Below are 27497 nucleotides of genomic sequence, written 5' to 3' on the forward strand. Positions count from 1 at the left end.
AACAAATATATCGATACACTTTTCGCATAGTTTATAGCATCGGGGAACTTCTAAAGCAGTGTCCTTTCTACCAAAGAAGCATCTAGCTGTAATTCAAAAACAAAATGAAACAGAATGTATATGATGCTAGTGTATACAATGTAATAATATTAACACAGGTATATGCGAGCGTATTATAAAAATTTAAAATTATAAGATGCTAACCAACGGACGTTTTATCGCCAATCATTTCTATTTCATGTGTAGTTAGAATAAGTATTTTTTACCTATAGTCCTCTTCGCTTAACAACAGCTTAGGAGGGCATAGCGTATATATAACACAACATAGATGAAATTTTACATTTCTTTTAATATTTTAATATCATACTAATCTCGCACAGTATTAAGACACATATATGTACATAACATAAAAAAGGATTTGATGAAATTATTCAACATTCATGATTTGTATATATAGATGCAGTTGGACCACTCCGTATGCACCACACGTCACAATCTGTAAAAATATATGATATGCATCACTTTTACATCTCACAAAGATTGATATATCACAGAGACGCTTTAATTGATTCACTTTGTAAACCACCTTGTTCTAAACATTGTGGTAGTTATCTCCCTTTAATCTGAATACTGTAAATGAAACATTTCAATTTGAAACTCGACTATTATCGTGTTTATTACGACACGTTCCATACACAAGCACCAGAATATCTTATATTATGCCCTAATATTGTATGGAAAGGGCTTAATATAAGTTGGAAAAACTTGTGCCCAATCCTATTGTACATATTTGATACAATAATATATGTTTAAACTAAACTATAAACATTAGACATCGCACAGCTTTTCTGACAGTGAAGTTGACTAGCACCACCCTGATCCCGACAACGTATGGAATGTTTATAAAATGTACATAAAAAAGGAAAAAATAAAGACTTTGGTTAATTGTTAGGGTCACGTTTTTGTGGCCTTAAATTTTATTTTTTAATTAAACTAACTACCTGTCTATATAAACTGAAAACGAAAAATATTCTTAGCATGTTTATATTAGGAAGTACTATATCAAGACACGTGTGCACTGAGGGCAGAAATTCGATAGGAAAATTCAAGTTCAGTAGAGCATCAGAATATATATTGAGTATGACTTAATATGAAACGCATATCACCGGATTAATTAAGATATCTATGCCACAATTAAACATTTTACCTGACAAAGGGATGCAGCACAATCCCAAAACGAACAAAACAGTATCCGCTGACAAACAATATTAGAACAAAGAAGTTGTGGAAAACGGTATTGTAAAAGCGAGTGCTTCTCATATCTTTATGAAAATTGTGGAATTTGTTTTTGTAAATTTCACTTCCATACATCCTGTTTGGACGTGAATCAGTTACATTTGTAAAAAGATTGATAAGGTCCCGTTGTCTTATAATAAGTATGTATATATTAACAGATGCTTCGGGAAATCGGGCGAGGTTACATATTCGCCGTTTTTATAACCATCATCCATACTTGATGAATTCTTGATAGAGAAGATTTCACTTTATAGATAAATCTTAGCTAGAGTTCAATTTCATTTCTTTCATAGAAGATAATAAATAGAGAATTATCAAAATTATGTATTTATGTCACGTTACAAAGACAGCTATATCCCGTATAATTAGCCAGCCAGTTTGACTACTGATTACAACTATAGCTATACATTTGATACCTGGCGGAATTTTACTCCCTATAATTTCAGAGTCAAATTCCCCTGCCACAAAGTTTCCCAGGAGGTGCCCTTTTAAATGGCACGGTTCTGATTCACCAACCCTAACACTGCCCGTGATAAGTGAATCTTTTCTATTTTTAGCGTCTCCGGTAGAAATTATAATTTTCTTTATCGTCATAGGCCATCTGTATACAATTTCATAGAAGCTACGTTTGCGTGGGTCTGTGGCCCAGAAAAATGACGATGAATGGTTATATGCATGTCCTGGGCCATATCCCGCAGCCCAATTCATATTGGTAAGAATAGATGCTTTAGGGTTATCTCCCTTTGGTACTTCTATGATAGGCAGATCAGCCTCACCGAACCCTTTGAACTTTTTATCAACAGAAGGCATCATCTTGTGTTCCAATGAAGACCACTTCCCCATATGTTGAAACAGTGATGGCGATGAATGAATTGGCGCGTTTTGTCCCAATATCCTAAAAACATGGCCTAACAGCAGATCACATGGCTTAGAGTCGTAGTATGCCAGTAACGTATGTGCTAATCGTTCAATATGCACAGAGCGAAAAAGCTTTCCTATAAAACCTAATTCTGTAAATTCTAAACAAATCCAAAAACGCTTTGTCTTATTCACAAATGTTTCTATGTCCTCTACGAAATGTTGTGCACATACAACATCATCTTCTAATTGTATATAGTACTCGGATAGGTTTTTAGAATAAAGCATCAAAAAAGCGAAATCCAGGTTCTGTTTAGATCTCCATAACGTCCGCTCTGCAGTATCACGAATAGCACCCTTGATGGAATTCGTTTTAAAGTCTGGATAGATAGACATTGGGGCGTTCACGACTTGAATCATACCGTCTTCAAAATAATCTCTGAAATTAGCATACAGCTTCGCAGCCATCTCTTGGTTCCATGTTTCGTTGAAATCAGCAACAAATATGACGACGGTGATTCTGGATTTCTCGTCGTCATCTGTATTATCTATGATAGATTTAATAGTTCCCATGATGTAATTACGCCCGCTCGGTCGTCTCACGGAAGGAATTCCTAAGGTTATTACACCTACGAACACAAACAAGAAACTCAATATCTAATACCTTTATCTTTGATAGATATTTATTATTTCAACACTCAAGGTCGGTCTATGATCAATGATTTATATGACATATGCATTCAAATCTTAATTTCATAACAACATTAAAGTGAATAGTCGGAAAAAAACCCAGTCTAAATACGTTCATTGGCATTCCAAAAGTTCTCACATATTAATACAACGGCCAAGTTCTGCTTACGTTTCCCAGTTCTGACCATTAAAGTAAAGGAAAGTTGAAAGCATTGAAAGCGAGGCTGCATGGAAATGTAACCACGGACATAGTCAGCCGGGAGGACGTTTTAGGATTCCTATACTTTAAATTAATTTCTTCGTACGCAGACAGATTTTGGCGAGAGATCTTATTTTTCTATTTCATAAGAAATTATACTGGATACATTCACACCATTTTTACCGACTTTAGCCATCCTTGCCCGACTGTTCACTTTAAAAGTATGAAAATTAAAACGATGCCGTCACATAACATTTTCTTTAATTGAAACGTTAAAATCACAATATTATTCTAAATAACTTTATTTTAGCATTAGACTATCGTCCTATGGAATATATGGTCTATATAGATTGCAGAGCTTTGCAGACACATGTACATTGGAAGATAGTGTAATTCTTATATTTTCATCATTAACTCATTTTGGGTGTCTTTGCATGGAGATTGTTAAGTTAAGCCATGAAAACCATTTATCAAGGACGATCTAATCTACAATTTTGACGCTGATCAGATGACGTTACCACGTCAACATTTGTAACATAATAATGGTCACATTTTAGGTGTCAGTTATACCACCATAGACTTCATTTTGCCTTGGTTATTTTATATATATGAGCATGTCGCATAATATGGAACGATCTAGGCAACATATCTCTTAACAAAAAGAGGCATTCATCACGATAACGTTTTGCTCTATTTTTAAACCACTGAAAAGGTGGGAAATTCTGTTTCTATACCGACAGAATTCTTATACTTTAGAAACACCGAGAGAACGGCGAATTAATTTGGACAAGTTCAGTATTCATACATTCAATATTGCTTTATTTGAGGTATAGAATACGTGAACAAAACATGTCGTCATTGTGTCACTCACTTTTCTTGTGTCGATGGTGGCCGTATAATGGAGCCGTGGAACTCCACCAAGTCAAATTAGCATGCAAACCTACTTTCATTGTCAACGCCGACACGGAATTATATCCCGGAATAGGTGGTAAGTAAGACTTCACCATGGCAACCTAAAATAATAGGTTATTAAATGTTGAGCAATCAACATATTGTACCTTTATGATGCATAATGTGTAAATATAGTAATACATCTCGTCAATTAACATTTGACATTTGATTTGCATTCAAATGCTCGATCCAACAGAATAACTAATATTTGCATAACATTATCATGAAATTATAAAAAAGGACACATGTTAGAATGAAAGGTATTGATTTGATGTGAGGATAAACATAATGCCTCACTACATCACATGGGAATAATCTTTATGCTTTGATAGGCTTTGGTTATATTAACCAATATGCTCCCAGGACATGATTGTGTTAGAGGTACAGCTGAATGAAGTGTAGAGTGAACGAGAAATGTTGATATTCTAATTTAAAAAAAATCCAAACGTAATTTACACTCGTATATATTCAAAACTTCAGTCGTTTGCTTATCTTCGTTATCATGAAGTGAGTAGTATGAAATAAACGCAGTGTTCCTGCATATTATACACTGCAAAAATATTGATGACTTTTAAGTCAAAATGAGTCGTGATAATTCCAACAGCTGCACCCACTTTGCCATGTCATCTCTGAACTATGATTTCACAGCACTTCTAGGTCAAGCCATTGGTCATTCGACGACGTAGCAATGGATTGCAGCCACTTAACATCAGAACCGATTACACTAGTGACAAATGCTAAACTATCACATTAGCGAAATCACAGGACGACAGGTTGATTATAAGATAAAATTCCTATGGCACTAATTTTATATGAAGGTATATAGTTCCTGGAACAGTGAAGATACGTAACAAGAATACGGTAATTACTGGCCCCTATTTGTATTTTTCTCTTCTATGCCACATACCCTCTGATACTGTATCATTTTATTCGTTAACAATAAATGTATAAAGTTTATTCTAAGGGGATTAACATATCTTTAATATTTACAATTGACAATTATCGTTTACATCAATACATAATATACAAAGTATCCAGCAGCATTGGTCTGGAATGTTTTGGTTCTGATTTTGATATCTATTATCAAGATATACGATAATGTCCCTGATATGTACCCGGTGTTTTAAAATCAATAAATCGAATTCATTTCAGAAGATTAATTTTTTTTTCTATACTTAGTCTAGCTGTTAATCATTGGCATCAATATATCAAGTATTCAATAGAATTGATTTGTGATTTTCTTTACAATTTGATTTTAATTAGCGATATACATGTGACAGAGCGCATTGTTTTACATAAATAAAAGTCACTATTTCCACTAGGAATCAACCTCGTGACCGCTAGCCGCCTTACAAGTCTAAGTTTTGCTCGATCGCGCTATATAGAAGATCTCTTTCGGGTCTTGTACTAACATTCATCGTATCTTCAGGTGACGTATATGTCATCGTTTTGATAAAGCAAGTCTCTAGAATCCATTGATATCTTCTCATATAACCGTTTAAATAGGTGGCAATTAGCACTGACATTGGCGCAGTCGTTGTCAAACACAGCTTATGAAAACAACCTTTATTTAGACTTTGATGTAAAGCAGAGGTGTAACGTTTAGTGATGATTTATATATATATATATATATACCTTGTGCTTTGTTTCTTTTTGGTCACAGTTACATGTTTGTTTGGCCGCTGAAAACCAAAATAATGAAATAGTTTATGATGAAGAGATCAAAAGAAAAATTCATTCAAATGAAGGATTACCACTCAGCAGGAGATTCGATCATCAACATACTATATAAATGCCATTGAAATTATAACATAAGTTGTTTCTCAATCTTTTCATCTATCTGAATGGACATTAATAATTATGATATAATTACCGCCGAAATTATTGATTTCATACTTGATTTAGAAATTCAGATATAGTTGTTCTTAAGCTGGTAACAAAGCTTCATTATCTTTTAATTTTTGTTCTTTCATGTTTGTGTTGGATAAAAGTCTTCCTAAGATATTTGCAGACCATAATAATTATTTTCCTCGTTTCCTACCAAAGAAAATTATGAAATATGAGACCACGTTACACTAATTAACCTACATACAATATATATCAAAAATTTAGAACAACGCTATATTATGTAATACTCTTGTCCATGGCGAATAATATTTGCCGAACCTTTAGAGCATATATCTTTGTAAACTTACCATTTCCTTCATATGTTTGTTAAATTGAGCATTAGGGGATTAACTGGAGACATCAAAGTTAATTTCGTAAATAAGTCACAACCGTAAGTAATTTATAACTTAGCCAGAAAAACACTATTGCCGACTTACATTTTGGCTGCGTTTCGACATTTCTAACCACGCTCTTAGACACTTTTTTCACTGTTATGATAATAACTTTTCAATTCCATTTCTAACGTTTATTTTTCATTGTTTTTCACCACTAAGATATTAACATTTATTTCAGGTAAATGTATCTTAAATAATAGGTAGAAGTTTTATATCTCATTTCAATTTTATTATACGATAATTAATCAATACTGTACATGTCCTTGTTACCAACAACAGAGAGGAATCGTAATATCAAACAGATTTCAACTGAGGTGAAAGGATATTTAAAGGTGGTATAAACATCTTATATAAACCAAACATATTAATGCACCAGTTGATAATGTTATACTTTTAATCATTAAACAGTTCATTTTTAACAAGATGTTTTCAAAAAAAAACTTAAATATAAACGCACTGGTAAAAAACATCGAAGAATATCATAATATCCATAGACAAAAAGTCAAAATGATTTTTTGAAAGCAAAATTTTTTAAGAAGTTTGAGTTATGGGAACCTTTTATGCAATTTCATATATGAACTCTTTTAAATTATGCAAAAATTTGAAAGCCATTGATAATAATTTTTAAAATTCTGACAACTAATTATTTTTACAGTAAATTGTCTGCCATCAGCTTAAAGTTTCATATAATCTACATCACGATTCTTTCCTTTTATACCACTATTGCCTCTCAACCTATCTTCTCCGCCTCTTCTAAAGTTCATGTATGTCTGAATGAATGTGTGTTATGGAAATATCTGAATGTATGTAATAATGAAAGTAAACTCTCAGGTATATATGAGTATGTAAATGTGTGTACATGAAGGTGTGTAAAAGGATAAATGTGAATGTTATGTAAAATTGATACAAATGAAATAGCTTTTGTAACTATTATAGTAAATTGCTCTCTATCTTTGTCTGCATTGTCTGTAAAATTGAAAATCATTTTTTTTTAAATATAAAAATAAACCTGTTAATGAGTATCAAATAATGAAGTGTTTATGATATTCCGTTATTTCTATCAGCTGAAGTCTACCAAAAGCGCTGTATCAGAAATATCTTTGTGATCAAACCATGACGTCTGCCCACAACACAAATAATAACGCCATTTATGTTCGACCTTCTAGTATTGACAGCATTTTAATGATATCAATATAAAAGAATGCTCGTCCTTCCAACACTTCTTATTTCCTTCCTGGTAATACATGCACATCATTATTTCTGTTACTTTAATGATTCAATATATTTTTAGATTTCCATAACGATATCGATATCATAAGATTGGAGCACTTTATTAAATTTGTTTAGGGTTATATAATATTTTTTTCACTATATTACAAGTAAGATATGTGTCTAATACAGTAGAAAAATACTTATGAAAACGTCATTAGAGTAATGGAAGCCTTTTGTTCAGTTATGACGAACCTGGCCGAGCAAATACGATCAATACATCAAGTCTGTGCTACTGTATAGTTAACTAAGGATATATATGTACACATGTTAAACATCCTTATTATAACGGAATTAATTGATGCGGGGTAGATATAGAGTGTACATTAAGTAGAGTTATTTATGGCCTTACCTTGACTGTAGTAAAAGATCTGATAATTCACCAGTATGATAACTACTCCGATCAAACCGATCTGCACGCCAATCTTTGGGATGCTACTTTTAGTCTTCATGGTGCTACAAAATAAAAGTGGAATGTTCTGGTAGTAATGCTATCATGGTAAATCATGGTGTATTGTCCAACCACACACCTCCAACAGTTCAGCATATGTATAATGACGTATAAACATGATTATTTTTGTCTTTACAAAAATCTGATAAATGCAGAATGCAACGTGGAAAAATCCATATCAGTCTCACACCAGCTCAATCACCCTGTATTGGAATGAGGCATAGCCTGCGATCCATCTTGATGCTGTTTTCTCCAAAATATAGAATATATTTCTCAGTGTTTACTTTCGACTTGCGATCTTGTCTTGTTGTGTATAAATATCGGCATGCAAACATAAGAATAGCTAATAATGTTTTTGTTAAGTAAGACTGTCTTGATCTTCACTGAAATTATTGCAAAACTTATTTTCAAAAACAAATATAATCTACATCTATAAAGGAGGACATGGAGTATTTAGTACTATGGATATAACAAAGTAACGTGGTTTTACCTCCGTACAATAACTAACCGTGTTCAACATCACCAGATATGTGAGTAGTATTTAGTACTATGGATATAACAAAGTAACGTGGTTTTACCTCCGTACGATAACTAACCATGTTCAACATCACCAGATATGTGAGTAGTATTTAGTAATATGGATATAACAAAGTAACGTGGTTTTACCTCCGTACGATAACTAACCATGTTCAACATCACCAGATATTTGAGTAGTATTTAGTACTATGGATATAACAAAGTAACGTGGTTTTACCTCCGTACGATAACTAACCATGTTCAACATCACCAGATATGTGAGTAGTATTTAGTACTATGGATATAACAAAGTAACGTGGTTTTACCTCCGTACGATAACTAACCATGTTCAACATCACCAGATATGTGAGTAGTATTTAGTACTATGGATATAACAAAGTAACGTGGTTTTACCTCCGTACGATAACTAACCATGTTCAACATCACCAGATATGTGAGTAGTATTTAGTACTATGGATATAACAAAGTAACGTGGTTTTACCTCCGTACGATAACTAACCATGTTCAACATCACCAGATATGTGAGTAGTATTTAGTACTATGGATATAACAAAGTAACGTGGTTTTACCTCCGTACGATAACTAACCATGTTCAACATCACCAGATATGTGAGTAGTATTTGGTACTAATGATCTAATGAGGTAACATCGTTTTACTTCTGTACGATAACTAACAATGTTCAACATCACCAGATATGTGAGTAGTATTTAGTACTATGGATATAACAAAGTAACGTGGTTTTACCTCCGTACGATAACTAACAATGTTCAACATCACCAGATATGTGAGTAGTATTTAGTACTATGGATATGATAAAGTAACATGGTTTTACCTCCGTACATTAACTAACAATGTTCAACATCACCAGATATGTGAGTAGTATTTAGTACTATGGATATGATAAAGTAACATGGTTTTACCTCCGTACATTAACTAACAATGTTCAACATCACCAGATATGTGAGTAGTATTTAGTACTATGGATATGATAAAGTAACATGGTTTTACCTCCGTACGATAACTAACAATGTTCAACATCACCAGATATGTGAGTAGTATTTAGTACTATGGATATGATAAAGTAACGTGGTTTTACCTCCGTACGATAACTAACAATGTTCAACATCACCAGATATGTGAGTAGGATTTAGTACTATGGATATGATAAAGTAACATGATTTTACCTCCGTACGATAACTAACAATGTTCAACATCACCAGATATGTGAGTAGTATTTAGTACTATGGATATGATAAAGTAACATGGTTTTACCTCCGTACGATAACTAACAATGTTCAACATCACCAGATATTTGAGTAGTATTTAGTACTATGGATATGATAAAGTAACATGGTTTTACCTCCGTACGATAACTAACAATGTTCAACATCACCAGATATGTGAGTAGGATTTAGTACTATGGATATGATAAAGTAACATGGTTTTACCTCCGTACGATAACTAACCATGTTCAACATCACCAGATATGTGAGTAGGATTTAGTACTATGGATATGATAAAGTAACATGGTTTTACCTCCGTACAATAACTAACAATGTTCAACATCACCAGATATGTGAGTAGTATTTAAGTACTATGGACATGATAAAGTAACGTAGTTTACCTACGTATGATAACTAAACATAATCAACATCACCAGATATGTGAGTAGTATTTAAGTACTATGGACATGATAAAGTAACGTAGTTTACCTACGTATGATAACTAAACATAATCAACATCACCAGATATGTGAGTAGTATTTAAGTACTATGGACATGATAAAGTAACGTAGTTTACCTACGTATGATAACTAAACATAATCAACATCACCAGATATGTAATTGGCTGAAAACTAAAACAATGTTGTTATTAATAGCATTAAGTCTTACGATACAATATTCACGAATATTATGGCTAGGTGAACTAGTAACCACTGAACTTCTATATCATTGAAGATATAATTTACATTTAATGTTTGATCGGGCGTAAATCGAAACTATAGATTAAAGTTTACTTAATACCAACCTACGTAATTTTTATTCGCGAACCCCAAGCTGATTACAAAGATTAATGACAATTTAAAAGTTGTTAGGGTCAGTTACAGAAAGATGACTCTTGCATACCCTAAACGATTAATGGGTGTTTCTATAGATCTGGAAAACAATGCCAAGCCTGTGTATCGATAATATATCAGGCTATATGAAGTCATGTACAGATGTATCTATAGACAATTAAGTTAAGGGGATATACTGGAATAGGGTTTTCTATCTGTGCAACTGTCTGTCGGTCTGTCTGTCTGTAGACACAACTTTGTCCGGCAAACTCCTCGTAACTACTTTACAGATTTTGATAATATTTGATACACATAACCCTGACATAAAGGGAAGTAGAGTGCACTATACAGGGTCCGAAATATCCCCCATTAATGGAGTTATTACTGAATTTGTGCAGCAGAGGTATTAGTCATCCACTTTCGCGAAAGTTCTATTTTTATATAAGGCCTACAACAAGCTTTGAATATTATTTAACACATCGGCTTAGCTAAGGCCATGGAAAATTCTTATAATTAAGTAAAACGGTTTCAAGTCTAAAATTGTCTCACGTTCAGGATTAGTCAATCGCATGTGACGCCACAAAAGTTGCGCCATTAATTATTGACCTTACTAAACCGTCCAGAGGTAGTCCTGATCAAGGAGTTAGAATATCTTATTAAGATCGATTATAACTAAAATTGTTACAAACTCAATGGTAATTGCTATAGTTGGTATTGTTTAGACGGAGATTGCGTGAAATAGACATACACAAAGGTAAATTATAGTCTGGCTCTCCCCAATCAGAGGTTCGCTTGTTGCTGCTACTTAACAAAAAATCATATGTAACATAACCAATTTATTGTTGTTAAAATGCCTATAAATCAATGACGTATTTTGATTTACATACCGCGCATTTATCAATTACCTAACCTGTATCGCCAATGAAAGGAAGCAAAGATGGGATACACACTTTGTAACAGATGGCATGGACCTTAATTAGCTCTTGCCAACCTCGTAAATAGAGTTTAGGCGATGTAAATATATATTGTATATTGTATTGCTATTTTTATACATAAATCACCATCATGAATCAAGGTTGATTCTCGCTAGGCGCCTGCGGTTGATTTTTACGACATTTACGCCAAGAAAAGGTTATTTCGCCATCATTTCGTCTTAGTATGTACGTACTTACAATTATTGATTTTAAGCATAGATCAGTGAAGTTGTTTAATTTCTCGGTTTACGAGCTTATCTTTATAATTGCCCCGAAACATCAACTTAGTTTTCAATAATTATCTTCCCACAGAGCTATGATTGTCACCGTGCATCGTTATCCCTCATTAAACCATTATACGATTGATTAGTACGGAGAAACAGGTAAAGACAAATGTGCTTACCAATGTCCTAGACATTCCCTTGTATAAGCCTCAGGGATAATTCATCATACAATCACAGCGGTTACCTAGCAGCTCCAGGTTTGGACGATGATAAGAAGTATGGTTTCCATATGTCTACTAAGACGGAACTAATATAAGACTATTGACCAATGCTAAAAGCTTTATATTATGTATGACAAGAAGATTTTATTTGTAATTATCAAACTATTAGAAATGCGTACGTACAAAGTGGAGTTATGTTGCTTTTCACGCGTAAATTCTAATGGATTATGACTTTGATTTGTCAAACGCCCATCGATTGTATTAAAACTGAATGATGAAATATTTATCGTTCATACATGAGTGTAACAGTGCCAGAGGATCATTCACGGAAACTTTATCTACGACTTCTGCTTCCCAATAACTAACCATTACGTTAACGTTTCCTTTATTCTGTGAACGGCACTTGCTTTATTTCAACCTGCCGAATTAATTTCCGTATATAATCATAACCGTGTAACAGGCCGGGAATAGGATTGAATGTTTTGATGGTATATGTTTGGTTTGTTTATTTTTACGTCCTATTAACAGCCAGGGTCATGTAAGGACGTGCCAGGTTTGTTGGTGGAGGAAAGCCGGAGTACCCGGAGAAAAACCACCGGCCAACGGTCAGTACCTGGCAACTGCCCCACATGGGATTCGAACCCGCTTCCCAGAGGTGGAGGGCTTGTGGTAATATGTCGGGACATCTTAACCACTCGGCCACCGCGGCCCCTGATGGTATATGTATGCGAAAAGACAATTACTACTCACTAATCATATGTCCATAAAACTGGGGTAAGCAGGTCATTAAAACGTCAATATCGAGGTGGTCACTGTCAGCCAGGCTTTATGGAATCTAAAGCTGACATATATATAGGATCTTACATGAGTGTTCATTTCATATGAGATTTTATTATGAGACGAGTCTAAGAAGTTTTTATTTTTGTGAGCCTTGGCGAGCAAAAATTAAAACTTGGAGACGAGTTTCATAAAATCTCATATGAAATGAACATAAACTTAAGATACTTTTTTATCACATAACTACGAATACCTACATAACAAAGAATTTCACGTCAAAATGTATTCCGAAAATCCAGCAGAGGCCGCCATTTTGGCCCGCCGTCATCTTTATCCTGACGTCATTTTATTGTTTCTGTCTGAGGTCACAATGAATTTCTAGCCAATGAAAATCGCTCCATGTCATATTACGCTAGTTACATACGCAATAATATTACACGGGCGAAATCACTGGATATCAGGCGGATTATGTGATAAATATTTAACCTTACTTCAAACTTACGTTAATTTATCGTTGTTCTCGGACTCCTGGTTTCCTTGTAGGACGTACAACACATAACGGCTTCTAATCCTATTCCATAATTGCTAATGGTCAAATGACGTCTATCAAATTTTAGATACATATATACATTGTATCTTCTACTCTAAAGACAAATTATTTCTGAAAGTGTTAGCCCTGCAAATTATTGAACTATGGTAGGTTTGTAACATGACCCATGTAACTTGGTAACTCTTCCCTCTCAAACCACACAGTTACAGAAATCCATTTTAATCACTCTCTTCACTGTTAATATGCTCTATAATTACAAAATAAATCATTAGAACAGGACATATTAGTGAAGCTACTTCAAATGCAAAACAGCTTATTGTGGTCATAAAACACCCACTGAAATTTTTTCAATATTTACTTCAAGTAATGAGCCAACTTTTTAGAAAATGTTTTTGGTGCACTCAAACTGGAAGTGGGTGAATCACCATTGTTAATAATTGACACGGCCGAAAATAACACCCAAAATTTCGATATTTTCTGTCTTTAAAATGTAGCAAAATTTTCCAGAAAATATTACAGTTTTATGACTTAAGACATTATTTTGATACATTTTTGGATAAAAAAGGGAACCCTGTCATACACCTCTACTGGGCAACATTAATTTGGCCATAGCACAGGCCCCTGGGACCTTTTGAATTTTTCAAACGTATTTCAAGGGTTTGCATTAATGTTGCAACATGTAACATTTAGTTTTAATAAAATTGGTTCGTGGGCAAATTTCCATTGTTCGTGAAAGAGGTCCTTTGCGGTCTCTCAATTGACAGACAAAATTATTTAACCAAATATGACAAATCGCGTTACAACCAAAATAAAATCATTATCATCCTCATATCAATTAAGTATTTGAAGATTTGTTATCAACATTAACTACTTACTTTTGTTATACAGATGCTATTTGTTCCTTTCCCCCTCATATATCTCTCGTAAGAAATTTCATATATAGGGTGTGATGAGGGCTTGAGGAATGTGACCTGCCCATCACTTGCCAGTTTCACAATATATGACAGTTTACATAGCCTTGTAAACAATAAGACAACTGGTTTGTCCAGTTATAAAATGTCCTGCCGTATCAGTTACAATACAATGATAACAAAAATAACCACTGTTTGTAAGATATGTAGAATTTGAATACGCAATTCGTTTATATACATAATAACGTTTCAGAACACTGGAAGGTTTTATAATATTTCAATCTTTACCTTCCAATTTCCGTGTGACTGCACAAAAAATCATTTTACGACTCGTTTATTAATTTGATGTCTGTTGTTTGTATACACATGTTTCTACATGAGGAACAAAGAGGATGACGTTAGTGAGCTGTCAAAATTGTGGAAACACTACAGGTACATGTCCTAGAATCTAAAATTCTAAGGTTTGTAGTAGTCAGTAGTCTTGTTATTGATTATCAGACATACAGACGCGTGAGACCTCGATTCTCTGCTCTTAAATACAAAGACGAGAACTATGGCATTCAAACACTGCATCTAATAAATGTAAACACGAACACACGGTCACATTTGATACGTTGCGATCACATTATTATTATGTAAACAAAAGCTTGAAAAGACTTAATTTTGGACAACCATAGAACATTGAAGACAATAAATATTACGGTTTACTGGTTCAATAGTACCGATATATCACCGTAAACATAACATGGCGCAGATTGAACATTTTATTCAAACCCATCCAATATATTCGGACTGGGGAATATTTCATATAAAGGTGAGGAGGGTGGTGTGTTAACGTGTAATAACCCTATTGTGACATCGTAGAAAATAAAGTTCGAGTCTCATTGCGTTAGAGACATGTGTTAAAATTGAAATTGAAATTAATTATGTGTAAAAAGAAAATTACACTCGTGGCTACATAATATGAAAATCAAATTTATTAAACTCGTTATTTTGTATCATACCTTTTTTAAATATGTTTTAGTACACACCTGTACCCCATGTGTGTGTGGGTTGAGGGTGGGTGTGGGGGTAGGGGTGGGTTCTGCGGGCGGTGGCATGATGAATGAAATGTCCCGACACTTTACAACTAGCCTTCAACCTCTGAGTAGCGAGTTCGAAACCAACTGAGTGTTAATTGGTTTTTATTTTTCCGGATACTAGGACTTTCCCCAACTCCGTAATCAACCGTTGTTATTATAGTTTGTAACGTCATCAAAGGCAAACTAGTTGCATAACAACAGGTACTGAGTCTGTTTTATTTCAGATGTAATATAATAGTAATGTTTACTATTTGCATAACAGGCAATATAAAGAATGAAAATTAATGGTTTATTATTTAAGATACTTGTATCACATTACTGTCTACAATCTCTGTTTTCTTTCTTTATTCATTTTTTTGTTCCTTTTTTTCCCTTGAAAATGTTGCTTTAACATCGTATATGTAAGACTTTACTCTAAACACACTTCTGAAATCAGATATTAAACAAATATATTTCCTACATATTTATCACCAGTTTCCCATTAGTTTGTAGAAGCATTCGTAATTGTAATTTTAACTAACGGACAACGCACGACATGGGAAAGTAACATTTATATTAAGGCCACTTGAATCTTGTCTAAAGCGACCTAAAAACTGATGTAAAAGATATTTATTCGCTTCCGTATATAATACTTGTCCGTGACCAGAATGTACAAGTGTGTAATAAGCCATGGTGTGGCCGGCCCGTAAGTGGTACACTGCAGATTTAGCGCTGCGGTCGAGTTAGATAAGCATTATGTGATGTTTAGCACACATCAGACACGGGAAAGTCAATATATATCTAATTGTACTACTGTGTTTTAATTAACATTAAAGCGACATTAAGCCGTAAAAACCTATTTGAGCTACGACTAAAGAGTACATAAATTCTAACAGGACTTTTACCAGTACTTATTTTGTAAATTTATATCTATTTTGATGTTTATTTAATGTTTTCATCTTTAATGTCGTTCTTTTAGTAACCCTCAAACAGAATGATTAACAGTCTATGATTAACCACCGAAGGAAGGAACTTGATTTACTTGATAGACTTTTCATACAGGATTTACATAAACGTATTAGCGCAACAGATAATTGCAAAAGCGTCAAGCATTGAAAGGCATATTCTTATGATTGAAAAATATAACATGCTATATTAGACTTCCACTTGGTATCCTAATTATTAAAATAATTGTGCATGTACAAAAACTGTAGATAAAGAGACTAGCAGTACTTCATATTTAACTTAATTAGCATGTATAAATAATGTTCTTCTTTAAAATAAATGTGATTACAGGAGGTAGTTAATTGTTTCAAACAGCTGCTACCCTGCCTATGCAAACCAATACCAGATGTTTGAGTTACATGATTAGAATTTAACAAAGTTCGAAATCAACAATTTGGAATTAGTTGAATGGTCAAATAAAAGATAGATTAAGGGTCTCCTGATAGGTATGTCGAATTTGTGTAACTAGTAACCATCAAAGTGTAAATATTTTTCACATTTTCATAAACATGTAAAATTATTATGCACATACTATATATGGGAAGACATTCTTTCCTACGTAGCATTACCATAAATAATAAGCATCCTTGTCACTAAAGCATGCATTTACATTATTAATTGACGTGAATGTTATATACCTCACCACATGTGTCATCTTAACACAAATAACAAAAGATAAACTTATAGATATTTCAATTAAAATACAATTTACGTATAACATCTGTTACTGGATGCACTTACCGACGGGGTGACATATTCCTGTATCCGTGGAACTATCACATCCAATATAAATACTGATGATTAAATTGATATGAAATATATTTACTCCATATGTGTAGGCCCCTCAGTCTAATTATACACATTAACAGTCACAGCGACTGTATTCCAGAGTCGGCGAGGGATGTCAAGGGTTAAACATACAGTTAACACAAACAACAAAGTGTATATGCGATTAATAAAACTAACAGTTACTACAATCCATTTAAATATAGTTGTATGTTCTTCTTAAAAATGTACTTAGATAATTTCGCCTATTCCAAAATAACTATAATACTATAGAGTTCCCAAGCAGACCTCCTGTATTTGTAGACTGTATACAGCGATTCATTAGAGGCCTGGATTGTTTCAATGTAATCACAAGCTAATAGAAACACCAACGGAATAGCCTTATTTTAGGTCACTGGTACCATGCATTGTTTTACCCACACAACACAATCATATCCAGTCAAGTGCTACACACCCATTGTCTACCCACAACAGAAGGATCCCTCTGTGTATTAAACTGACTTAATTAATACGTGTGTGCTAAGTCACCTTACGGAGGACTATCAGAGTAGGTTGATTCCTTTAATGATTAGTCTTTCTAAACGTTAAATGTACAGGTAAGGTATAGTTAAGGTCAATTTGCTACGGAACTCATAGTTACACTATATGGTAGCTCTGACATCTGACGTCTGTCGTTCAGAGCTACGTCGTCACAGCTTCCCGTGAAATTTTGCTTTACATTAAAAGTGACACATGAAATATTTTGTGTTAGGATTAGAAAAGTATTTCAATTTGTTATTATCACTTACCTCTTTCAATGTGGCCGATGGTCTTTGGTCACATGAGTATATAAAAAAGACAGATAACTATACTTAATATAACTATGTACAATTTTCATTCAATTCCTTAAGATAAACTAAAAACTAATTTTTTAATGGTTTTGTTTTCAACTTTTTCTGTTTTTGCAAGATTTTATAATAAAGTTATTCAATTCCTGAAGATAAGTTATCTTCAAGAGAAATCAATGCATGCAAAATGTTAAGACTTTAACTAAATTTGTAATGGTTTTGTTTTCTATTCACTCTTTTTTCAAGATTTTATAATACACCATATAAACATACACAAGTAGGATCACTGTATACATTTTATTATATACTTACTTAATCTAATCTATCATGTGTTTCTACAACACTGTAACCGTCACCATTACCACAGGTACGGTCACTATATACACATCCTTATATTATTAAACTTATAATTACCATAGGAATGCTACAAACAATTTGTTTATGTTTTACGGATACCAAATTCCATTCACTACTAACAATGTAAATACGTCGGCATGCGTCACGACATTTTAAGGTCAAAGTTCAATGTATGTTTTCCTTTTGATTAAAAAAGATAAAGCTTAAGGTATAAATTAAAACTCTTGGATTTTGATATTTTTTTCAGATTAGAAGGACGTAAAAGCTTAGTTGTAGATTAGATTAGCTTTGTAGCACTTCAAAACATTTCAAGTCGTATAACTGTGGTAATTGAGGAGACACAGGACTGCAGTATGTACGTGTACAGATTTGTATCGATCAGTGACAATGCACAACTTTGAAGATTGTTCATTAATACAGATCAAATAAATCAAAGCAACTGAAGATCATCACTAACGCCATGTTATAATTGATTTATAAAGAAAAAAAACATCCCAAAATAAGACAGACAAGCGAAAAACAGACATATTCTTGATCATCGATTTCACTGTACATCAAAGTGATATCAAGATCCGATAAAAATTTTTACCTTAACCGATAGTTGTACATATCTATGCTAAGGAAGCTGTTTATTTATTCAAATAACTTCTTCATCAACAACTACCACGCAGATTAATCTTAAAATATCTTCATAACAATCGACGTCCTACAAAATTAGGTCTAATCACAATCTACATCTCAAACATTATACAAAAACTAGGTCAAACCACGCTGCTTCATTGACAATCGCCATGCAAAATCGAGGTGTAATCACACCCAAATAGGTCAAATCGCACTATTTCATTAACATCCGCCGTACATAAATAGGTCAAATCACATTATTTCATTAGCATCCGCCTTACAGAAATAGGTCAAATCACACTATTTCATTGACATCCCCCTTACAGAAATAGGTCAAATCACACTATTTCATTGACATCCGCCTTATAGAAATAGGTCAAATCACACTGCTGCATTGACAACCACCATACAAAAATCAAGTTAAAACTATAGAGTGTCATCTACAGCAATAATAGCACAGCCTCTATATACTAACTCACACTCTCCGACGACAGCTAAATACGATATCAAACAATATCACATTTTATTTTACATTCTATAACGCCATAATTCATTTAGTAGTTATACCATATCTCATGGTGAGTTTGAATAACCTTGATCTTAGTACTGAAGATTATACGAAAATCTAACATAGTTAAAATCGATAAACCGAAGACTTACATAAATAATTGATTGTTTTTTGTTAAAACCACTGATCAGGTGACCATTCAACGTCACCATACCCAGCTATATCGAATCCGGTTTAAGCGAGGTTGTTGACTGTTGAACAATCCATGGTATGGAAGAGTAAAGAGCAAGCCTAGAGCTATATACAACAGAGATAAACGGAGATTCCATAAATAGATTTGTAACGCAATCATGTCTGCAAGTCTTTGTCAATTTACCAAATTCGCTAACAAAATGCTATATTTGTATTCATTAACAATATTTTTTTTATCTTGGCCGTTATTTTGATATTTTTAGTTTTACATCGTAAAACGTTCGTTTTCTGTGTCAGCTTGTAACCAGAGTACCAGATTACATGATAAATCAATACATACATAAAGGTAATTTCGAGGAAGCAGAATATTCTAGCTATAAAGTTATATGTGCCATATTTTTTCATACTCACGAATCAAGAAGAGTTTTTAATATGTTATTCAATACCAAACGTTAACACTATTTTGAGTATTACAGAACTTTCAATGTATAGGTTATGATTTATGAATTACAAATAAGAGCTGAAAATGTTTTGGCAGTACTGCCAAAAATCATTTTATTTACATCTATAGTGAAGTAGAATGAGTACGTACGGCCAGACCATGACGCTGAGTTGTGTTCTACAATCCCATTTTACATTTTTACAGTGTAATTAGTAACCGTAAACTGCAGATATGTTTCCATCTAAACATACAAAAGGCATAAAGAATTACAGTATATAATTTGTGTTGTACCTAACGTTTATAAGGCATCTGAAGACATTTGTATGATTTCTACAGCTTAATTCATCGAACCTTATGGATTTTAAAAGATTACCGAAGAAAAAACTAAATTTTCGCCTAGTTATGGCCCATATAACTTTAACATGACGTTTTTATTACAAATTGCAAATTGATTTTCAAAAGTACAAACTATGGTGTGTGTTTTAATTCGCTTGGCCAGTGTCAAACAGTGACACGGAACCATCAGGTTAGACGCAGACGTATCTTTTAATGTTATTGTCAGATGTAATATGAAACCGATACAAACAGACACACAACAACGTATATATGTTGCTTTGATGATCCATTTGATATTTGTTAGGTGAATTATAACCCAAATCAATGTCGCAAACTTGACAGATCTCGTGTTTAAACACGACAACTACACAATTCACCGTCATGTTGACACGGTTTATTTCAGGTCTAAGCTTACATGTTTGAATAAAAGTACATCTGGTGACTAGGGGCGTATCATTTGGTTGGAAAAGTATAAAGGTGATATAAAGGCAATAGAATATTTCACAGTTCAATCCACTTAATAATAATTGGATAGTACAAAATCCCGTTTAAAAAGAATGGAATTACATCCCCTATATATTGTGTTATTATACTATTCTTGATGCTTCTACCAACGACGACACGACAGATTATATACAGCGTACTAAATTATCAATAACTTAGTGATTGAGAAAACAATTTATGATTCAGACCATGTCCGGGCCTTCAACTCACAATTTACGATATTTACATTTCAGCCAAATAGATAGCCATTCTGTTCCATTTACTATTGCTGAATATCCTTCTGCCTATGTAGTTGTGAACATTAATTACATAGACCAATTTTTGTGGGATAAAATATTCTCAAAATTTACATGACCTTGTATAGTATATAAGATTGATTTTATAACAGAGTACGGTAAATGACATGTGCATAGTTCGTAATGATGTAAAGTTGTTGATTTGTTTCCTTTAAAAACAACGACAACCACGAGAATTACTTTCACGAATCCTTCGAGGTTTATAATCAGTGTTTAAAATGAGAAAATGGAGTGCCTAGGACATAATCAATCATTAATAGAGTAGCTTCCATAAGTCATATAGTCGGTGATCAGGTAACCTAACGACAAAGCATTTCTACGCTTTCTGAAGTTCGAATGGTTTCTTACATTCATCTTTTCTGAAACGAATCAGTCAAGTTTAAAATGATAAGCAAGGGGAATTCATTAATAGTATCGTACTGAATTGGTGTAGCCAAGTTGTTTAATGAAGAATATTATAATAAATGCCCGTGGTAAGTGAAGTTGTTTCAGGAAGAATATTATAATAAATACCCGTGGTTAGTGAAGTTGTTTCAGGAAGAACATCATGATAAATACCCATAGTAAGCGAAGTTGTTGCAGGGAAAGTACCTTACTGAATGATCCTGGTTAGCCATCTAAGATGTTTCAGTATTAATCAATAGACTTTCCGATGCCTGTTTTGTCGCTTAGTAACGCTATTAAAGCATAAAATGTACAGAAAATAATGATAATCTTCTGTAAAAATGAAGACCAGGTATGCTATCATAGAGTAAATACATTTGTGTTAATAGAATGTATTACACATTAACGCCAGTAATTCAAACTTCAATGAATGGTCAAACTTCAATGAGTGATCATAAAACTTCAGTGAATGGTCAAACTTCAATGAATAGTCAAACCTTCAGTGAATGGTCAAACTTCAATGAATAGTCAAAACTTCAATGAATGGTCAAACTTCAATGAATGGTCAAACCTGAAGGAAATGTTTAAACTTGCAAAATGCAAGTTGTACTCTCAACCTAATGGAATGGTCATCCCACAAGCACTTGTTTTTTGTTGACGTATGTCCATCAATGAACAAATGATTTATTAAAGTTTTCGACAAAATGTGCCATATGTTATTTATAGCAAGCCTTTTCAATATTATGGTGGTGTCGAAATTAGCCAACAGTTAAGACAAGTGTGGTACACATGTATTTCACGAAATTTCAAATGTTTTTTTTTCAGTCTGTAAGGTCACTTCTCAATGTATTTGGAATCTATAAACACCTGTTGCACATATTTACATATGGCTTGTTCTATTCTTCATATCATACTAGTCTCTGTCTGTATTTCTGTAATCACCCTCGTGTCTGGTCACCTTATTTTCAAGTTACACCCAAATAGCGAATTGCCAATCACTGATATATAATCATTATGTAATGGCCGGTTATAAATTATTTACAGTAATATTTACCATCAATATATTTAATTAAGTCGTCCTCGATAGACGAATCAGAAATGTTCCCATACAGATAGATGTCATGCAGGAAGAAGACCATCTAAAATGCATCCGTGACAGCAGAATTAAAACCAGAAACTGTATAATTATTGTCGCGACGGAAACGTGAGCGCTGGTTGTCCGGTATTACGTGGTATTCATTTCACCATGGCCGATATACATGTATTTATCTGATAATCAAGAAATAATAAATCTTAGAAAAATTGAATGCGCTATTCCCCAAGTAAAGAAAACAATCTTAATTTAATGTCCATATGCAGTAAGACAATGTTATAATGATTGTTATTTGTATCAAGGATTTTTTATTTAACTTTACCATATTTTGACTTAAAATATAATACAAGAAATATTATAGTATTATTCTCCCTCAATTTAAATTGAACTGTGATATGTTGTTAATTGTCATTCGTCTTCTACTATATATTTTGTCACGAATTTTCTACATTAAGCATTTTTACTACCCTATAATTGTAAATGTTGTATATACTGTATTGTACATTTTTACTAGACCATATGTGAGACAAGTCTAAATATCAAGTCTAAATAAAGTCTATTATTATTACATGTATTATAGTATGCATAATAACATTTACATATGACGTATGAGATATAATAATGCAACAACATATTTTATAAAATATAGTGTTAAAATCATATATAAAATATGATATCGAAATCTTACATAAAATTCTATACATGTGAGCTATGATGTAAAAATCAATGAAACCCTGTAATGTAAATCATATCAATACAAATAATACTTGCAAGATGAAACTTTTTCCGATTCCATAACAATAACAGAATTAAAGTCCTCTGTCGGACAATAGGAAAGAAGTACTTACCTGCGACTCTAGTTAACTGTTGCAGATGAAAGTTTGTTAACCGTGTCACGAGACTGAACAGGTGTCATTACGTATCGATTAACCCGTAATAAAGGCGAGGATGTTAACTATAACGACAAGTGCTAAGCCCTCCCAAACGTCTGACAGAGAGAACGATTCCGTCAGATATCACTGGTGATAACACAACATTTCAATAGTGTAGGCGCGGATAGCGGGTGGTTTATACTATAGAGACACAGTGGTTATATATCAGTTTGCCGCAGTAAAATAAAAATCACATGGGCAACCTCGAAATCAAGGTAAATACTCAAGGATAACATTAATAAAACAACATCGTCAAAAGAGAATTAAAAAAATGTAATAAACGCAAATAGTCGAGGTTTTAAACTTAAACTGTATTTAATTCCAAGAATGAAGATGTGTTTCAAGTGTCCCATTTTCAATGTTTACATAGTTCGCTACGACATCTCATGAAAGAGTGAGGAAAATGAAATATTCAATGTATATCGACTACCGACACAAAGATGTAACCCCAAGGAAAGATGACAGCCACGACGGTACATAGATAGTATCTTGTTTTTGTAATATTAAAAGCTGTACATGTTTATTTGTCTATAAATCAATCACACTTTTGAGGAATACACAAATATTAAATATAGTTTGTGTAGAACAGCTTTATGTACCCAGCTCATATCTATCTAAAAGTCTAAATTCAGAACTAGAATACTCACATCTATGACAACTTTAAACAAGCAATTAAATGGACATCTATAGATCTTAAAATAGAAATAGAAATGTTCAAGGCAATTTTTATTTAACAAAACGGCAGGCTGACAAGGAACTTAATAGTGATCCAAAAGGAGAATATCGGACGATAAACCATATTTATGTGAGAAAGTGAGAAAAAAATAAGTCATTCAGATCTAGGTAAAACAGTCTGTGTCAAATCAATATCAATGTTTCAAATAATAAAAATCAAAGATGGCGAGAACAAAACAGGCTCACCACATTCTTTACAAGGCTGATCTCCTAATTTATGGTATAGCTAGTAAAATTTTCTGATAAAATCGTGATATCGACACCCTATAAATATTTGATTTATAGTTATACCCTCGAGTGATAATCTTGTTCCTGCATCAAAGCAAGGCTGCATGGAATCCATCGATACAACCGTCAATTACAAAGAAACGCGGATTATAATATTTATCTTTAATAATATATATTATATATGTGATATTATCTTTTTGCTGACTGTCAATTATAGTTTCCTGCTGTTCTGCCATGTTGATGTATTTTTAATTTGCAAATATAATAAAAAAAAAACGTGCGAGAGGTCAGAGTATTACGGAATACATATTGATTTCTAAGATGATAATACATAGACGTAGACATAGAATATAGATTAGCTCTCACCTGGACAAATAATGATCCGCCTGCAACACGGGTTATGTCGAGTTTGGCTGTTCAGTCATCCTAAATGGTTCTTATTCAGTTATCAGTCGAGTAGTTTATGTATTATACATAGCCCTTTATGTACATAGATAACAAATCACTAAACATTCAACTTGACACGAATACTTCCGGTATAACATCCAAAAGCACAATCTACCCGATATTTAAGTAATGTAGTAGATACATTCATAAACTATGTATTCACGAATACACTTTGGGCATCACATAAACAACAAAAATCTGTCCGTGAAGTTAGGTAACAAATAGGATGAATGAAAGTCAAATTAATTATTCCCTTTGTCGGTAAACTGTACACACAAGCAGTGATCGAAAGTAGTAAAGAAGTGCATGTTACCACGGAATAGATAGGCATTAAACACAACCTTCTCTCAAAACCTTAAATTGTGAAATACATGGGAATCAAAATAATGCATGCGGCTGTCTGTCTCCCAAAATCCAACATTGCACGTCAGGTCTATAAACGAACAAATAAATCATGATATGGGTTAAAGTAATGCAACAATACGCGTCTTATTTTCAGTTGACATTTAACACAAATACAATACCAATAGATTAAAATCAATTGTTACGTTTAACATTTCTAATCAATGTTACCATTTTTGTAAGCAGGTTTCGTCCAGGATAAGGAACTCGAAATTGATTTTCATATAATTGTACATTTATACTTTCAAACTTATTGATGATTGATTTTCAAACGTTATGATGTTGGTTCTCGTGACCATATTTGTGTTTGCCTGTATTATGTAAACATATAGCGTTATTAAATTACTATAGATCAAATACTCACTTACAGCACCATACAGTCGTGTGTGATGCGTTATGCTGAGAACAGGTATTTACTGTGTCTCTTATAATGAGATCAAAGTTATTCAAGCATGCCAAAACTATATAATTCATGGTTAAAATAATGTCATAATAGATACACTTTGATATAATTTATGTTAATGTTTGCCTACATTTCTTCATGTCATAGTTTTGAAATAAAAAATATCAAAAACGGCTTTGTTTGATCTGTTTGTGTAAATAAGCTCTCGAAAGCCACTAGGTTATCCAATTCCATCATACCTCAGCTTTTGATGATAAAGTTGCTTAAAAAACCACTGAGTATGCTATAATCATTCTTTGCTGAAATACTTGTTGATTCAAATTATCAATGCCTTCGTGTACGTGATTTTTCCTACAATAATTCATGAGCTCATCTTGAACAACGATGTATGTCGTGCTAATTAACATGGCAGCAAAGCATAGTGGTAAGGAACAACGATGTATGTCGTGCTAATCAACATGGCAGCAAAGCATAGTGGTAAGGCATCACATCAAATTTAAAGAAAGCATTATCTTCATATACTAAAGTAATTAATGTTATCTTTAACTTCAGAATAACATTACCAATCGGTGGGTGTTTTGTTAGGAAAAGATGACTAATTATGGCATTAAACGACATACCATATACCTGTACGTTACCCAAGTGAAGTGTCTTCATATGTCAGTTTTACGAATAACATAGTTTTATCGAAATGTTCTCAAATAACAGTTTTTAGTGATCGCCTGAATATCGCTTCCCTTTTCTATCTATATACATGACATAACTGATTGTATAACAACTGATAAAAGACTATTTGCAGGTGATACCTCTCTTTTTAAGGTCACAGACATCTCTCCTTTAGATACCGCAAATAGTTTATCTGAGGACCTTGAAAATATAGATAAATGGTCTAAAAATGGGATATTAAATTCAACCCAGATAAAACAGAATCGCTTACTTTCAGTCGCTAAAGAAACATTATATGTCCAAAATGAGGTTGTCAAAAATGTCAAAAACCACAAACATCTAGGCTTATTTCTTTCTGAGGATGATAAATGGCACCATCTACATCTACAAAAAAGCTTGTAATTGTATAAACGTTTTAAAAACTGTTAGACATAAATTGAGTCGAAAATCTCTAACTGATATTTATGTTTCATAAATTAGACCAATATTAGAATATGGTGATATCTTGTTTGATTATTGTACACAACAGGAAGCATTACTTCTTGAATCTATTCAATTAGAGGCTGCCCGAATTATCACTGGACTGCGTAAGGGAACATCTCATCATAAACTTCACTCAGAACTTGGCTGGGATACACTTGCCACAATTAATTGAACAATACTTTAATAATGAAAACCCATATTTGCTAAGAAATGAAAGATTGTTTGCAATTCCTATTAGTAGATCTACCATTTATGCTAATAGTTTTATTCCAAAAACTCTGAAAGAATATAATGTGATATCACACCCACAGATAATTCTGAGCACAAAACTTTTTTTTAGTTCAGGCAAAAGGAAAGATAATATTCTGATATGTCAATTACGGAACTGCTGTATTAACTTAAACTTTGATCTTTATAATGATCAATTAGCAGAATCACCATTGTGCGAGTGTGGTAATGCATATTAAACCACTGAACATTACTTCTTCTCCTGTAGTAAATACAATGAACAACGCAGAACTCTCCAAAATAAGTTTATAAAT

The 27497-nt window shown here is 33.1% G+C and overlaps 1 protein-coding gene across 3 annotated transcripts; it reads right to left on the reverse strand.

Annotated features, from left to right (window-relative positions):
- Nucleotides 1-16: 16 nt before the first annotated feature.
- LOC138329666 (alpha-1,3-mannosyl-glycoprotein 4-beta-N-acetylglucosaminyltransferase C-like) lies at nucleotides 17-25113 on the reverse strand. 3 transcript variants are annotated; one of them, XM_069276909.1, is made up of 5 exons: nucleotides 24921-25113; nucleotides 7898-8001; nucleotides 5630-5676; nucleotides 3915-4056; nucleotides 17-2783 (listed from the first exon to the last, which is right to left on the reverse strand). In XM_069276909.1, exons 2-5 carry the CDS (start codon nucleotides 7995-7997, stop codon nucleotides 1630-1632), a joined length of 1443 nt encoding a protein of 480 aa, XP_069133010.1. In that variant the 5' UTR covers nucleotides 7998-8001; nucleotides 24921-25113; the 3' UTR covers nucleotides 17-1629. The 3 variants fall into 3 exon arrangements, with proteins under 3 accessions (XP_069133010.1, XP_069133009.1, XP_069133011.1); XM_069276908.1 differs by lacking the exon at nucleotides 24921-25113 and adding an exon at nucleotides 17055-17428; XM_069276910.1 differs by lacking the exons at nucleotides 5630-5676; nucleotides 24921-25113 and having other exon boundaries at nucleotides 7898-7999.
- Nucleotides 25114-27497: the final 2384 nt, after the last annotated feature.

This window comes from Argopecten irradians, chromosome 8, assembly GCF_041381155.1.
Source record: "Argopecten irradians isolate NY chromosome 8, Ai_NY, whole genome shotgun sequence".
Classification (NCBI taxonomy): Eukaryota; Metazoa; Mollusca; class Bivalvia; order Pectinida; family Pectinidae; genus Argopecten; species Argopecten irradians.

Bases quoted from the DNA above. Each gene is read 5' to 3' on its own strand.
- LOC138329666 (XM_069276908.1), bottom strand. The intron at 5,677-7,897 runs GTAAGGCCATAA...TTTGGTTTTCAG, and splicing joins GATCTTTTACTACAGTCAAG to CGGCCAAACAAACATGTAAC. The intron at 4,057-5,629 runs GTATATATATAT...CTATTATTTTAG, and splicing joins AAAAAGAAACAAAGCACAAG to GTTGCCATGGTGAAGTCTTA.